The sequence below is a fragment of the Schistocerca gregaria genome, chromosome 7, assembly GCF_023897955.1.
Source record: "Schistocerca gregaria isolate iqSchGreg1 chromosome 7, iqSchGreg1.2, whole genome shotgun sequence".
NCBI lineage: Eukaryota > Metazoa > Arthropoda > Insecta > Orthoptera > Acrididae > Schistocerca > Schistocerca gregaria.
Window position 1 is genome coordinate 570,561,398 of NC_064926.1, and position 16,718 is coordinate 570,578,115.

General features: G+C 38.6%; 1 protein-coding gene across 1 annotated transcript in view; it reads right to left on the minus strand.

Annotated features, from left to right (window-relative positions):
• LOC126281956 (nuclear cap-binding protein subunit 1) overlaps positions 1-16,718 on the minus strand; it is a 186,743-nt gene that overhangs the window by 28,154 nt on the left and 141,871 nt on the right. Inside the window, exon 13 of the mRNA XM_049981328.1 lies at positions 8,323-8,501. Within this exon, the coding sequence (XP_049837285.1) occupies positions 8,323-8,501 (179 nt within the window). The remainder of the gene's footprint in view (positions 1-8,322; positions 8,502-16,718) is intronic.

Below are 16,718 nucleotides of genomic sequence, written 5' to 3' on the forward strand. Positions count from 1 at the left end.
AACTGACTTTAACATTGGACAAATACTCAATTATACCGTAGATTTCTGCAGGATATGCTAAAAGTCTAAATTAGGGCCAGTGGTGTACTTATGTGTTTCATGCATCAATGTTGTCACTTATGAGGTATGACAGGAACAGTAGCGGGTGTGTCAGCTGCTGGTTCTACACAGCCAACAGGGTGAACAGCTGCTTTCCAAGTCCCACATGAATCACAACCTCAGAAATTGCAAATTATCCAAGAGAAACAGCCAAATATTTGTGACAATGAAGATATAAGTTTCACTGTTGTTCCGTTAGGAGGAGGAGGAGGATGAAAAATAGTGATACCAGAGATGACAGTCTAAGTAAACAAAAAACGTAATAAAGATAAAAATTAATGTAAACTGTTTCTTTGTGTTTATTTTATTTCTCCCTGCATTATCAAAACGTAAACAATCAATCAGTGTTATAAGTTTAGTATAGATGTATGTTAACCATTTCGGCATTTGTAATTTGCATTAGTCAGAATATGTTAAAAAATAATTTTTTTCTCAAGGATCCTCTTAAAGAAAGAAATGTCATCTCATATTCAGGGTCATCTTATAATCGGGTAAACTGGTACTTTAGGGACTTTGATAATCATGCCGGAATGGCACTGGATTTGGTGAGCTTTCAGGAGGCACAAGTGTTATCTTTTCCACATTTACTGGCATTTGGAGTGGCATCTTGTGGCAATGATGAAAGCTGAGAGCTACCATGCTAGCTGCAGGAGGAGGGTCCAATGGTGACTGCTAGTTAATGGGCAGCTGTTACAGACATTATGGGGCACAAAGGGATTCAGCAGTTGTCCCACTGAAAAATGAGTGGCCACAGTCGCGTGAAACCTTTAACAACTGACGCATTGTTCGGCAGATTGTGGTAAGTTATATGAAAGTTGTGATATTCAGTTACCTGGCGTTATCTGAATTCTAATCATAACTCTACACACTGGTTCATAAACAAAGTTACTGTTAAGCCAGACAAGTCCTCCGCCCATAGATACATAGTGCTACCTGTGTGGACTTGGGGTGGGTCACTAGTGTAATACAAATGTAAGTGCAAGGAAGTCTTTTTTGAAGGTATTTATATGGTGAGTAGCCTCGTATGGAAGTGAAATATGGACAACACGCAATCCAGACAATAAGAAAATGATAAAGAAGAATGCTGAATATTAGAGGAGTAGATCAAATAACAAATTAGGTGGCACAGAAATAACACGAAAGAAAAGAAATTTATATTGCAACTTGACTAAAGAATGGGAGGCAGCAATGTGGTAATGGAAATAAGTGTGGGGGTAAAAACTGTAGAGAGAAATCAAGACTTGAATATGGCAAGCACGTTCAAACAGATATAGGTTGTGGTAGTTATGCAGAGATGAAGGGGCTTATACAGAAAGGACTAAAAGGAGAGATGCATCAAACCAGTCTTTGGGCTGAAGACCACATCAACTATTTAAATATGTGGTCATTTTTACCATATTAATGGTTAAAGAAGAGATATACTTGATTCAATCTAAGATAAACTAAAGATCTAATGCACAGTGAGTGCTGTTCTTACAGGAAGACCATAGTGCAATTCAAGGTTCCTGAAAGTAAACCAGAGTGCCAGTGGCGAGACGTTTGTCTTGAGTTTATTCATATCAAATGCAGCACTCTCAGGATACTGAAAACTAATGGGTGGAATGTTGGTAACAACCAAGCTATTACATGATCTGTGCATGTGTGTTCAATAATCGACATGGCATTCTGCTTGTCAAACTAATAGAACTAACCTCAATGAAAATTACATGACACAGCAGTCAAATTAAAAGAGAAGAAAGGGAATCCCTGACAAACTTAACACTCCATTTATGAAAACCTGTAATGGTTCCAAATTTACAGTGATGGTTCAAGCAAGTACATCAGGGGAAAAAATGAAAGAACAATTTATGTTTCCTGCACAAATGACACATTGCAGCTGATCAATATAAACTATTGTTACATTTTTGTTATTTTTGTCTTAATTTTTTCCCTGCTCTTCTACTTCTGTGTGTTTTGACTGATGACCATGTTCTCTCTCCTTGGAAGTTCACATAAGTTCTCTTTCACTTTACCACTACACAGCTTTCTGCCCTTTCCCCTATCCTGCTGTTCCAGTACTTCCAGTTTAGACCAGCACTATCACTAATCCTGTTTGTGGCACAAGAAGAGCGTGTTTATACCAATGCAGAATTGCGCTGAAAAAGTATGCAAAGTTGACAGCTCAGTAAACATCTCCATGCCTTTTCTACAACTGTCTACTTAACCTATTAGGCCAAGGTAAGAGGTAGTCCATTCTCATGTTTTGTAGCTATGTACGTTGTCACTGCAGCAATTAGCTGGTTTTGAGACTTTTGATTACATATGTATTGATAGAATCCTCAGGTCATCCTGTTTCACTAATTTGCCTAAGTCCTTAGCGATTTTGTGTGTGTGTGTGTGTGTGTGTGTGTGTGTGTGTGTGTGTGTGTGTGTGTGTGTGTGTGTGTGTGCGCGCGCGCGCGCGCGCATTACTCATCAGTAAATGCTTGAAAACTAGCGATTATGTAATCTTTGTGTGCTTATGTGCCACTCCCATTTAATATGTAGAAGAGTGGTTGCCAACTCCCCCCTCCCCTCCCCCCCACCTTTTTTCCTTATTTCTTGCAGGAGATAAAATCAGTATACAAAAATGAATGCACATACTCTCAATAATTTTTCTTTTCTGAGTAAGTAACTGATTTCCGAATCAAAAGAATCCAGTATCATGTGATTTGATTCTGAAAAGTTGCTCCATTATGATGCCAGTCAGCCATGTGAGTGCAGACAGCCAAATTTTCTTAATTGTGGAATAACAGGATTACTGTGAACTGTCTGATCATTTTGGGATACAATTTTGGTAAGATTAGTGCATGACTTCAGTACAAGCACAGACAGTTAAAAGATCTGATAACAGTGAAAAGGTCACAGCAGCAACTTTACAGAGTTAATATTGTCTGATGATACAGTCAATGATTCTGACAGCAGTTGGTCATCAAAAATTCTCTCATTTTATTTACTTTATTAATTTTTGTCACTAAGTATAGCTATATTTATTTTACATGTTTCAAACAAACAAAACTGTATGAATATTAAAAGTTCAGATGGCAAGGCAATACTACAAAAAAAGGGAAGTTTGAAGATATACATAGAAGATCTATACGAGGGAAACAAACACTGAGATAATATTACAGAAGTGGACGAAGAATTAAGTAAAGATGAGGGGGAGATATGATACGGCAAGGAGAGTTTGAGAGAGCACTGAATAACCTAAGAGGACACAAGGCCCTTGGAGCAAACGACATTCCTGCATTATTACTGAGATCCTCAGGGAAGCCTGCGATAACAAATGATTGCACATCAGAATCAAACAATGGAACTCCATGTACAAAAAGACAGATTGCTAATTGCTGTAAAGAAGACAAGTTTAGTTGCAAAGAGCCACAATTAAAAGACACTTACACAAAGTTTTCAGCCACAACCTTCATCATACACACAAGCAAGCACAACTCACGCACACATGACAGTCAACTCTGGCAGCTCAGGACAGAATGCAACTACCACATGGGATAGCAACAGCAATCTGGAGCGGGCGAGGAAGGAGAAGAGGAAGGGATAGTAGTGTATAGATGGGGAGTGTGCAGGTGTAACATCAGAAGGTTGTGAGGCAGGGAAGTGGAGAAAAAAGGAGTAAAAAGGAGATGAGCAGTGAAAGATGGGCGGTTGCGTTGTCTGAGGGCGGCAAACAAAGAAGCTGGGAGACAAAAATGGGAAGGACAAGACAGGACACACGGAGTGTAAACTGTTGGGTGGAGGGTGTGGGGACAGTATGTTACAGTAGATTGAGTTATCCCAATGTCATCCTATGGTAACGTACTGTCCCCACAACAATTCATACCCCCTCCGTCCTATCATCTCTTCCTCATTTTTGTCTCCCAGCCTCTGCCAGTGCACCCGCCCACCCTTTCCTGCTTCCCCCCCCCCTTTCCCAGCTCTCCACCACACAGCATCCCTCTGTCCCTCCCATCTGTACACTACCATCAGTTCCACTTCCCTGTCCCCCTCCAGGCTACTGCTGCCATCCCATGTGACAGTTCCATTCTGGTCCGATCTGCTAGGGTTGGCAAGCATGTGTGCATGAGGTGTGCTTGCTCGTGTGCATTAATGGTGTGTGTTTCTCCACTTCTCTTTTGCTGATGAAGGCTGTGGCTGAAAGCTTTTAATTGTACCTCTCTGCATCTTGTTTTCTTTACGGTAAGCAGCAAATCTATCTTTTCCTACACTGTAAATAATTGCACTTGGTATGCAAGACATATGAGTCAGGTGAAATACTCTCAGACTTCAAGAAGAATATAATAATTAAGAGCTTGGAAAAAAGGCAGGTGCTGACTATTACCAAATCACCAGTTTAATAAGTACTGGTTGTAAAATACTGAGATGAATTATTTACAGAAAAATGGAAAAACTGGTAGGAGCTGATCTTGCGGAGAATCTGCTTCAGTTTCACAGAAATGCAGGAATATGAGAGCCAATACTGATCATATGACATACCTTAAAAGATAGGCTGATGAAAGGTAAAGTTCTGTTTATAGCTTTTGTTGATTTAGGAAAAGGTTTTGACAATGCTGACAAAAGTGCACTATTTTGTGAAAAAATCTAGAGTGAACATCATTTTGGCAACTGCCACTATCAAATCAAAATTCATAACTTTTAAAACAAGTACAATATTGCAGTGCCTGTGTTCTTTAGAATTATGATACATGCATGTCCGAAGGAACAGGCACTGCAGCAGCTACAGCCATAGTGAAATACACAAAATATACTCACAGCTGCAAACACGGACAAACATCAACTGTATAATGGAACGACCACAATGAAAATTTGTGCCGCACCAAGACTTGAACCTGGATTTCCCACTTATCCCAAGGGGTTGCCTTACATCTACAACCTGCACTTTAACATCCAGTCACTTGCTCAGCATTGGAGGTAAATATGATATTGCAGTGTCTGTGTTGTCTGGAAGTAGTCAGGTGCTTGATGACACACAGCTGACATCATACGGAAGTTTGAGTCTGCCCGTGAAACATGCTCGGATAGCCTAATTGTGATAAGTGAGAATTCTGGGTTCAAATACCAGTCTGGCACAAATTTTCACTGTCGTCATTCCATTATAGAGCTAATGATTGTCCACATTCACAACTCCAACTTCAAATAGAATTCACATATTTCATAATGGCTGTACCCACAGCAGTGCTTGTTCCTTTCGGACACCAGGCAAGTAGTGACTTTCCATTAAAATGTCTCCCAAGTACAGGAATATACATAATGGGTGTACGAGTGCAGGTTGTAGAAACACGGTTGACGATTGGTCATGAAACATGCTCGGTTCGCGTAATGGTAAAGCAACTGCTCACGATAAGTGGGAAATCTGGGTTCAAGTTGCACTCCGGCACAAATTCCAATTGTTTTCATTTCATTACACAGCTGATGCTTGTCCATATTCACAACAGTGAATACACTTCATGTAGATTGTGAAAGAATGTTCAATGATATTATTAACAAATTCTTGTCATGTAAGTTCTGAATTTCGATCTGATGTTGGTAATAGCTGAAACAATGTTATAAATAACGCTTACATTAAGCAATCTTGACAGTTTTATTCAGAAAATATTCACGATTGCAGACTCAGAAAAAATTTATTTCATTTATTAATAACGAAATACATTATTCAAAATTCTGAAGGGGGCAAGCATACAGGGCAACTGAAGAGTGGTAATGAAACAATGGCAGAAGTGGATGAAATGAAAGATGAAAACTACATTTTCAAAGAAACTATGTTATAGACTGTGGTACCGTAGCCAGTGGATAACACACAGGGGGCAATTGCAGAGGGTTCAGAGGTTGGCACTAGAGGTTCTGCTGCTGTGTGACAGCGTCAGGTGCCACCTGACCGCTGGGCACACGAGTGCCGCACCTCCTGAGCTCAGGCACCATCAACACCGTACTGTCAAGCAGCTCCAATTAGCAGCAGTCAAGGATCATCATAGTGCAGTCACAACTTTCTCTACAAGAGCAGTACATCAGAACTGGCCTCAAGACTTGTGCTCATTTCTGTATTGTGAATTGTTAAACATTCAACTTATCCTGGCATTGTCAAGGACATAAATAAGGATTTCATCGAGGATTTTTTGTACCAGTGTTGAGTATATTACAATACTTCTCTCGGAGCTTGTGTTCTCTCATTCTTTTGATTTTTGCCTCGCAACTCAGACAAGAGAACTTTTTGGCAAGGAGATTTTACTTCACAGACCTTTCACAGATGATACAGAAAAACCGTGTAAAAAGAAAACCAACAACAATAACACCACCATGGCGCTAAGACAAGTTGATTGAAATTGTAAGTATGATTTTAGGATAAATATTACGAAAGTTGAAACTGTTTTAAATACAACAGATTATAAATCCTCTACAGATACAAGTAATACAAAACACAGTATCAGTTTCCCATACCCTTACGTCTTACTCCTAGTGTAGGAGTACCCACAATTTAGTATTTCACTGGCCTCGGCAGTCAGAGACTGCTGTCATGTGCATATGAGTTGCATTTGTGTGTGTGTGTGTGTGTGTGTGTGTGTGTGTGTGTGTGTGTGTGTGTTCTAATTCCAATGAAGACCTTTTTGGCCAAAAGCTTACTGTTTTGAGTCTTTTTGTTGTGCCTATCTGCGACTCACTGTCTCTACTATATGGCGAGTAGCAACTATCCTTTACATAATCTCGTCATTAAAATGTATATAAATTTTGCGTAAGCTTTGCCACACTGAAAAATCAGATGTAGGTATGCTCAGTGAACTTCGGTAACTTGTTTAAAACTGTGAGATTACTTTTGTAAGAAGCCACGAAATGACTATGGTAATTTTAACCTTAACCTAGTAACTTCTACGTGTGTGCAATTAGCTTTAAACTGGAATTATAATCATTATTTAAGAGTCTAATATGGATTCAATAGTCTGGATTGTCACAGAAAATATTTAATGGCAAATGGTAGAGTGCGTGTGGTGTTTTGTCAGTGTCTTTCATCTCTCATCAGTGTTGGTGAGTGTGCTTTTGTCGAGAGGCTGTGCAGCCACATGAATTACAGAAATACTTTAACTTTTCACTATGCTTAGATTATTTGGCTGCATTTTTGTTGTTTGATTTTGTGCGACTACACAAACTTTACTTAATAAATATTTATTTGATTTAAAATTAAACACACAGGATTTGTCAACATCATTAATCCTACAGGACTTAGCCAGTCCTTTTTTAAAATTATTTGTATGTTTTATGTGCTGATTTCTCTACCTGCCGTGCATGTTAGAACTACATTTCTGAAATTTGGGTAGGTGCGCCAGCTCCAGATTGAATGCATGCAGTGGATTAATAATGAGAACCTGTATGCCACCTAGAAGTGACTTTTACACTGTTTCCCACATCTGACTAGGTGAATATTGGGCTGGCACCCAAGTCCTACATAAGTTATATGATTCACAAACATTTTGAAAATGTTCACACACTTCCCCATGAATAAAACACTACACACAGACTGTTGGGGTACACATATTATCTCCCCAGGAGGGGATGGGCATCTGGCTGCACTTTAAATTAACTGTACCACTTCCGATCATATAGTCATTCCGAATCTAGGCAGATGTGAGGCAAAGGCAAAGGCCAAAGCAAAAGCAAAAGCAGCAACATAATATTATGTCATGACATGGCTATTTCGTTAATAGCATGAAGGATTAACTCTGTATTAAATATGCAGGCTTTAAAGCATTTATACACAACCAATCACTTTGATAACAAGTCAAGCCAGTATATAAGATTGTGCACTGCCCATGTCGATAGCTGCCTATAAAACCACTATTGCACTCATAGGTTGTTGACACTTGCTGGGATATCGAACAATTGTCAATGTGATAATGGAGGGGAGGGAAGAGTGAGTGTGAGTGTGTGTGTGTGTGTGTGTGTGTGTGTGTGTGTGTGTGTGTGTGTGTGTGTGTGTGTATCGGGGGGAGTGGGGGTGATTGTAGAGGGAGACAAATGATTCACTACAGTAAGCAGGTTCAAACGTATGTACACTGAATAGTTACTCAGAGATCAAAAGTCTTGCACAGGACAAATTGACACGGAGGGAGAGCTGTGTCGAACTAGTCTTTAAAATGAAAACAACAACAACAACAACAACAACAGTACACATTATAACCACTCCAAAAAGTGTTATCGTCTTACTTTGTGAATTCTCCTGTCATTTCTTTTGAAAATATCCAGTTAGCAACAGCTGAACACTCAATTATTTGTGTCTTCAACATCTTGTCTATTAAAACCACCATCATTTGTTGGTGATTCTGCCACAAATCAAACATATTTCGCAGAATACATATCTGTGCTGCTTCAGAGTCTGCCAAAACCTGAAACAAAAATGATATGTTGTATAAAATGATACAAGTGATTTAAACTACTTAACTATGAGAAACAACAAGCAAAAACAAGGAAAGGCACAAACTTAGGTAATCTACTAGCCTTTTCTAATTTGACATGTACACACTGAGGGAGGGGGAGAGGGAGGGAGGGAGGAATTGAACTGGAAACAAATTTATGTTATTACATGTTTATTCACTATGTATCAATCAGCTACAGGGGAATGGCTGCCTTTGATCATACTGTTTAGCTTTTCCATTCTGGAAAATCCATTTCTATAATGAATTGAGAGAAATACGTACACAGTGTACTTGGGAGTACACAAACATGATGTGACATACAACAATACGTTGTTTTATAGTTATGAAACATTCCACTAGGTACTGTCAGATCAGTATTTTCATCGCCAGTTGCCATGTGTTATCTGTATCAAATAACTACTGTTGCCTGAGATTTTTCCATATGTACAACATACCATGTGGATGTATGGGAAAATACAGTTAAGAAAACAGTTGTCACCAAATACAACCTCAGAAACTGACAGTCTATCACATTGATAACATGATTCTTATGCACATTTCAGACAGCAAACATCTATTACTTGCCCTCACAATAACTATTCCTTTAGTTTTTCATTACTGTATTGGTGGTGGAGCAACACCATAAAAAACTGCGTAATCAATTTATATGATGGCTCCATTTCTGTGCCACACAATTGTACTGGTAATAGCTGACTAGCCTTAATACCATGTAGGTATGGAAGCCAGCTGCTGTCCCTTTGAGATGCATGAGGTATATTCTGGTGGTGAGATTTGATTTTCTGATGATTAGAGAAGAACTATTCATGTCCAAAGATAAAGAATTTTTATCTCCTATTTTTCTTTCAGCCATGGCCCTGGAGTCGAGGTTTTGTACTAGGTAAAAAATCATTAATGTTATGGTTCTTCATAGTCCTGAGACATAAAAATGATATTTCAAGAAACAAATAAGAAAATAATCAAAGTTCATTAAAGTCCTTTTTATATACACTGCACCATTACAATCATATCATCTTATAAACAGTCTAAATTCTGTACAGACATTAGTTGTTTCTCAACACACACTTCATTCTCAGGATCCACAAGACTACAAATCATACTACTAAAAAATTGAGCAGCACCAAACAATATACCACATTTACCTGACTATGAGATGAAGTTTTCTCCTAAATGAATTATCTGGAAAATATACAGTCGTCTTATATTCAAAGATTAAAGTATTGCTACTGAGTTTCATATTTTTACGTTGTATAATAGATTAATATTTTGAGGAATTCATAAGGGTTGGAACACAATCAGTGACAGCAGCTTGTCTGAGAAGTACAAGGGCGGGTCAAATATAAACGGGATTTTATTTTTTATTTAAATTCATTTATTGAAAAACTCAAGGCAATAATAATTTATTTTTCCAAATAGTCTCCAGCTTTAGAAAAGCATTTGTCCTAGCGTTTGGGCATCTTTTTGATGCTCTCATCATAAAAAGAACTGGGTCATGTCACCAGCCAGTTGCACACAAAGTCTTTCACACTCTTGTCATCTTCAAATCGTTGCCCTCCTCGAGGTTCTTTAAGTGGTCTGAATAAATGGACATTGCAGGATGATAATTCCAGGCTGTAAGAAGGATGATCAAATGTAGTCCAGGACAAAGATGACCTGTCGAATCGACTGGTCTCATCTTTTGTGGTGATATGCAACTCTTGGGTTGTTCAACAGTTCACAGTAGTAAGCAGTATTGATTGTGTGTCACTCGTGCAAAAAAATCAATCAGCAAAATGCCTCACTGATCGGGGGGGATTGGTTGTAAGAACCTTGCCAGCTGACAGTCGAGTCCTGGCTTTCACTGGTGCTGCCTCCCCTTACTGGCTTGTTTGGATTCTGGAATGTAGTGGTGAACCCATGTTTCATTGCAGGTGACGATCCGACTCAAAAACGCATCACCTTCAACCGCAAACCTCGCTGTAAGCCTCTGCCAGACCTCCAAACGTCTCAACTTCAGATTTTCGGTCAAAAGTTTAAGGACCCATCTGGAACACACTTTACGGAACTGTAGGTCATATGTGATGACTGCTTGACAGCTCCCACAACTGATTCCGACTTTTTGTGCAATTTCTGATATTCTCGCCCATCGATCGTCGTCAATAATGTCTTTAACTGCATGAATGTTTTTGTCTGCAAAGCTGGTCTGAGAACAGTGAGCGTGTTGCTGATTTTTCCCGTGTTCTTGTCCTTCCTTGAACATTTTATGCCAGGCAAACACATATGTCCTCAATAATGTTTCATCACCGAACTGTGCAGTCAATCTTTGGCAAATTTCCACCACTGTAACTCCTTCATAAGCATGCACCTGTTGCTTAGACATTATGAGTGTTACTGGTGAAACAGCGGCGAATATCTAACAGCATGCTCTTCTCACTTCTAATGGTCCCACCTAAGGATAGCAGAAGTGCGGGGCCAGTCCTGCCAACTGTCGATGTTCAAGAACGAACAAACTGTTTATATTTGATACCCCCCTTGTAGGATGAATGTGTGTGTGTGTGTGTGTGTGTGTGTGTGTGGGTGGGGGGGGGGGGGGGGGGGGGGGGAGAGGTCAGCAAATTTTGCTGTGCTGCCAACCATGGGAATGTACACCACGTACCATGCCTTTTTATGAACTTCTACCACATTTAAATTGCAGTCTGCCTGAAGCCATTTGTGATTTGAATTGAACTTACTTTAAAACTGGACAAACACTGAACAATAATAACCATTTCTGCAAGAGATGGTAAACGTCTATGTATGAGAAAGTGGCACATGCATGATACAAACAAAAGACAGTATGTCAGGTGCTGGATCTATGGAGTCAATCAGAGAACAGCAGCTGGTTGACACATCTGGAAGCGTGGTAGTCGTGATGACGATGATTAAAAATAGTGATACCACAGATGACTGACTTCAATAGTAAGCAGAAACCAAGTGAAGATAAAAATCAGCATAAACCTTTCTTGTTTACGTTATTCCTCCTTGCTTTATGAAAATGCATAAATCAATAAACAGCAAAAGTTTAGAATAGGTATAATGTTAACTTTTTTAGGTAGATACTTTATATCAATAAAACAGTCTGCAATTTTGATTAGCCAGAATATGTTAAAATAACAGTTTCCTCAAGGAGCCTCCTAAAAAGGGATCTTCATACATTCAGGGTCGTCGTAGACTAATGGTACGTATGTATGAAACAATGAGCTAGCACTGGAAAAACATAGAATGGACATAAATTAAATGAATCACTGTTATGATGATAAACACAGAAAAGTTTGTATGACTGTATGTTACTCTTTACATCGTTGTTGTTGTTGGTTTGGTCATCAACCCTCAGCTTGGTTTGATGCAGTTTTCCATTCCATTCACTTGCCAACTATTCTCTTCATTTCGTGATAGCTGCTGAATCCTATATCATCGACGATTTGCCTATGTACTCATACCTAGGTCTGACCCAGTCATTTTTTTCCTCCCACCATTTCAACAACAGTATTCAGCAACAAACGACTCATCATGCAATTTGTGCCCAACCACTCTCTCCCTTTGATTTATTATATTATTTACTATACTTACATTTTTAAATTGTCATTTGGTGTTTGTATGATTTAGCCAGCATTACATTACGTAAGTGATGAATCTGATAACTAAAACAAAATTGAAGGGATATACATAGCACAGGGTACAGGCCTTCATGATAATACATCCAATTACATATGCAGGTTACAATCTTCTAAAAAATTCATGAAGATTTTGTAAATTGTTGCACTGTCTGATGTGAACAGTGGTGATTCTAAGGGGAACTGGCTTTACGATGAGCATATTCACTCCATTGATCAATTACATAGTGCTAATATCACTTTAAACATTAGCATAAATGGCCAGTTTCTTATGCTCAACATTCTTCTAAGTGGCTGATCTCCAAAGTGTTAAACTGGTCTTGATCAATTCAATTCATCTTACTCTGTCTCTCCCTCTTGCCCTTGGACTTGGTTTCTATTGTTTTTCCCATTCTCTTCGCGTGTCAAAACCTTTTTAACCTGATCTCAATTCAATCATTCAACTTTTTTACTTGACTGACTTCCAAACACTTCATTCTTTTTTTTAACAGGCTCCTGTAACACCACATTTCAAATGTACCTAGTCATTTCGTTACTGCCCTCCCCATGTTTCACACATATACACATCTGTGCTTCAAACATAGCTTTTAGGAGTATTTTTATGGTATCAAGATTTATAGTTTTTTTTCATAGGAGAAGCAAAACTTCTTAGCCAAGATCACAATAAAACACTGTATTTTGGATGACTGGTTTTGGTATAACTATGTTACCATTATCAGATCCGTAATAACATTACAAAAGGAATTACAACCTGTTATACAACTAATGCCAAATTAACCCATAGATGAATCAATGACAACATATCTTCATGCAGGTTATTATAAACATCTTGTGCCAGATATACACAAAATCTTTGCATTAAATCTCCAGATGCACAATATATGACATGAATGATGTATTCGCATGTCAAAAATAAAAGTTAAAATTATTATGTACACAAATCACCACAACATTGCTTCCATATGACCACATGTCATGCCTACTAGGGCGTTACCAGAACTGACTGTCAACAGCCAATGTATGAGATGAACTGCCACCAAGTATGAGAGGTGTCACTGCAGTGGATAGTTTCTACCATTAAAAGTCAAATATGTAATTTAAAATCGAGTATGATTCCAAATATAAAAAGTTCTGAAATGCCTAAAAACTTCTTGATGATTTCTTCCAAACAAAACATAGTTAAGACATCCCATACATCATATTTACAATAAACACATTATATCATTACAAAACTGCAAGTACTTTCATGACAGCATAGTTAAGTAAGTGCCAACATAAATACCAAAAAAATTAAAACTTTTTTAAATTGAACATTATAAAAAGAACTTAGATTGAAAGACAAAATACTTTTAGGAACATATTAAAATAAGTGGTGTTCAACCCAAAGTCTGGAGCTAGGGCAACTAATCTTAAAATTATATTATCATAGAACAAGACACCATGCTTAGAGCACGGAAAAATTAGGCAATGTGATTACCCATATCAGGGCCATAATTACTTTGGGGCATGCCAACAGAAAGCAACCAAAAGCAGTTACAGTTTGCTTCTTAGATTGAGCACATGGACATCTGAAGCCAAATAATTCTGAACAAACAAACAAACAAAATGTGATCCTGTATTACAGCCCAACAAAAGCTCATTCATTTCATTACATGAATATAATTTAAAAACTAATATATAACAATGCCCAGGAATACTGTCATGTAGCCAACTATCTGTCTTCATTCATTAACCTACACAAAGGCAATCCAGTATGGATGGAACTTTGAATAACTCACAGGACACCCCAGAGATCTACCATGGGCTCAAATAATGAATACTAAAATACATGGAAGCTACCCTTATTAAATACCGTGTTTTATTGCAATCTTGGGGCTAAGAAGTGTTTCTTCTCCCAAAGCCCCTTCACACACAGTACGAGTAAACTAAGTAATTTATATTCTTATGTGTTGGCAGCTGTTTATTTTTATAGCAACCATTCTGCCTTGTGAAATCATTGCTACTTACTTTTTCTTGCATTTCCTTCTTTATATTATATTTCTGAGAAAGCAAAATTCATCACTTCAAGAGATTGCATTCCTAGTTTAAAATTTAGCTATCGAGTATGTCCACTTGCTGCACACCATCATCATAGTTTTGTTTTTGCTTACATGCATACTGTAGCTGACAACTACTACACTTCCTATTTCATTAAGCAGCCAGCTAATTCTTGATAACTTTCGGCAACCACTGTTTACAATCACCATCAAGCAATTTTTTGCCCACGACAGACAACTCCTGCACTGCACGATAAGCCATTAGTTTTCTCACTGTAAAATGTAAAAATTAAATATCAGCAAAACAATGAGAAGTCCTCCATTATACCTTCCCCGATTCTGACCTTTTTCACACTTCCGTCAATATCGACTATTTCAGTTTGATTCACATAAAAAGAAAATGGATTACCATTCTATCCCTGTAGTTTATAGCGCACTGCCTAAGAATGGAAAACATTTTACTTCAATCCCCATTATAAAAACCGTTCTCCAAATTTATTCGCAAACTATGTTTCCCTATTTTTCTTAAATCTGTCATCTACTAGTAGCTGGAGGGCTAAAATTTTCCATCAACTGCCCCTACCTCTAAAATTAAACCTGTCCTCTCCTGACCCACTTTCAATTTTCTACTCCATTTTTGAAGAGAATTTAAGTATTTTTTGTACTTGTGGTACAGGGTGGCACAGAGAAAGTGGAAATTTTAAAGTAATGTAATTGGCATGATGAAAGTGCATGTATAAAGTATGCCATTTATGTTTTCATTACAAACTGTCTTTGTTCTTAAAGATGACATTGGAAAGATACGCTCCCTTTTGACATTCAATTTATAACAGCCCATTATGGAAACTCCAGAATGCTCAGTGTGGCGTCTCTCAGGGAATGACAGTGATTCTGTCTTGAATCTTCTGTTTCAGTTCACGGACAGTTGCAGGGTGTGTGTACTTTACAATGTCCCCATGGAAGACATCACACGCACTAAGATCAGAGGATCTCGCAGGCCATGGAATGTCAGCACTATGTAAAATTATGCTCTTTCCACACAATTAGTGAACATCTTCCATTAACTGTTGAGGAAGACGTGGCACAGCTTCATTCATTTGAACACAAGTGTTTTTTATGTTAAGCTGAAGCAGTGTAATGAATGTTTCAAGCATACCAAACAGCGACTGGATGTTACTGTAATTGTATTGCCATCCTCACATTCAAAAATGTAAGGGCCAATGACATCATGACATGATATGGCAGACCACACAGTCGCCTTGGCAATATGTAACGGACGCTTATTAAACTCACCAGGATTTTCCTGTGTTCTGTAGCAGAAATATGATTTATTAATTTAGTATCTGTACAGGGGTGACACTGCCTCTTCACTACACAGTCAGTAAGGATACTTCCCCCCATCCCCCCATGAACCATGGACCTTGCCGTTGGTGGGGAGGCTTGCGTGCCTCAGCGATACAGATGGGCGTACCGTAGGTGCAACCACAACGGAGGGGTATCTGTTGAGAGGCCAGGCAAACGTGTGGTTCCTGAAGAGGGGCAGCACCCTTTTCAGTAGTTGCAGGGGCAACAGTCTGGATGATTGACTGATCTGGCCTTTTAACAATAACCAAAACAGCCTTGCTGTGCTGGTACTGCGAATGGCTGAAAGCAAAGGGAAACTACAGCCGTAATTTTTCTCGAGGGCATGCAGCTTTACTGTATGATTAAATGATGATAGCGTCCTCTTGGGTAAACTATTCCGGAGGTAAAATAGTCCCACATTCGGTTCTCCGGGCGGGGACTACTCGAGAGGATGTCGTTATCAGGAGAAAGAAAACTGGCGTTCTACAGATCAGAGAGTGGAATGTCAGATCCCTTTATCGGCCAGGTAGGTTAGAAAATTTAAAAAGGGAAATGGATAGGTTAAAGGTAGATATAGTGGGAATTAGTGAAGTTCGGTGGCAGGAGGAACAAGACTTCTGGTCAGGTGACTACAGGGTTATAAACACAAAATCAAATAGGGGTAATGCACGAGTAGGTTTAATAATGAATAGGAAAATAAGAGTGCGGGTAAGCTACTACAAACAACATAGTGAACGCATTATTGTGGCCAAGATAGATACGAAGCCCACACCTACTACAGTAGTACAAGTTTATATGCAAACTAGCTCTGCAGATGATGAAGAAATTGAAGAAATGTATGATCAAATAAAAGAAATTATTCAGACAGTGAAGGGTGACGAAAATTTAATAGTCATGGGTGACTGGAAATCGGTAGTAGGAAAAGGGAGAGAAGGAAACGTAGTAGGTGAATATGGAAATGAAGAAATGAAAGAGGAAGCCGCCTGGTAGAATTATGCACAGAGCACAACTTAGTCATAGGTAACACTTGGTTCAAGAATCATAAAAGAAGGCTGTATACATGGAAGAAGCCTGGAGATACTGACAGGTTTCAGATAGGTTATATAATGGTAAGACAGAGATTTAGGAACCAGGTTTTAAATTGTAAGACATTTCCA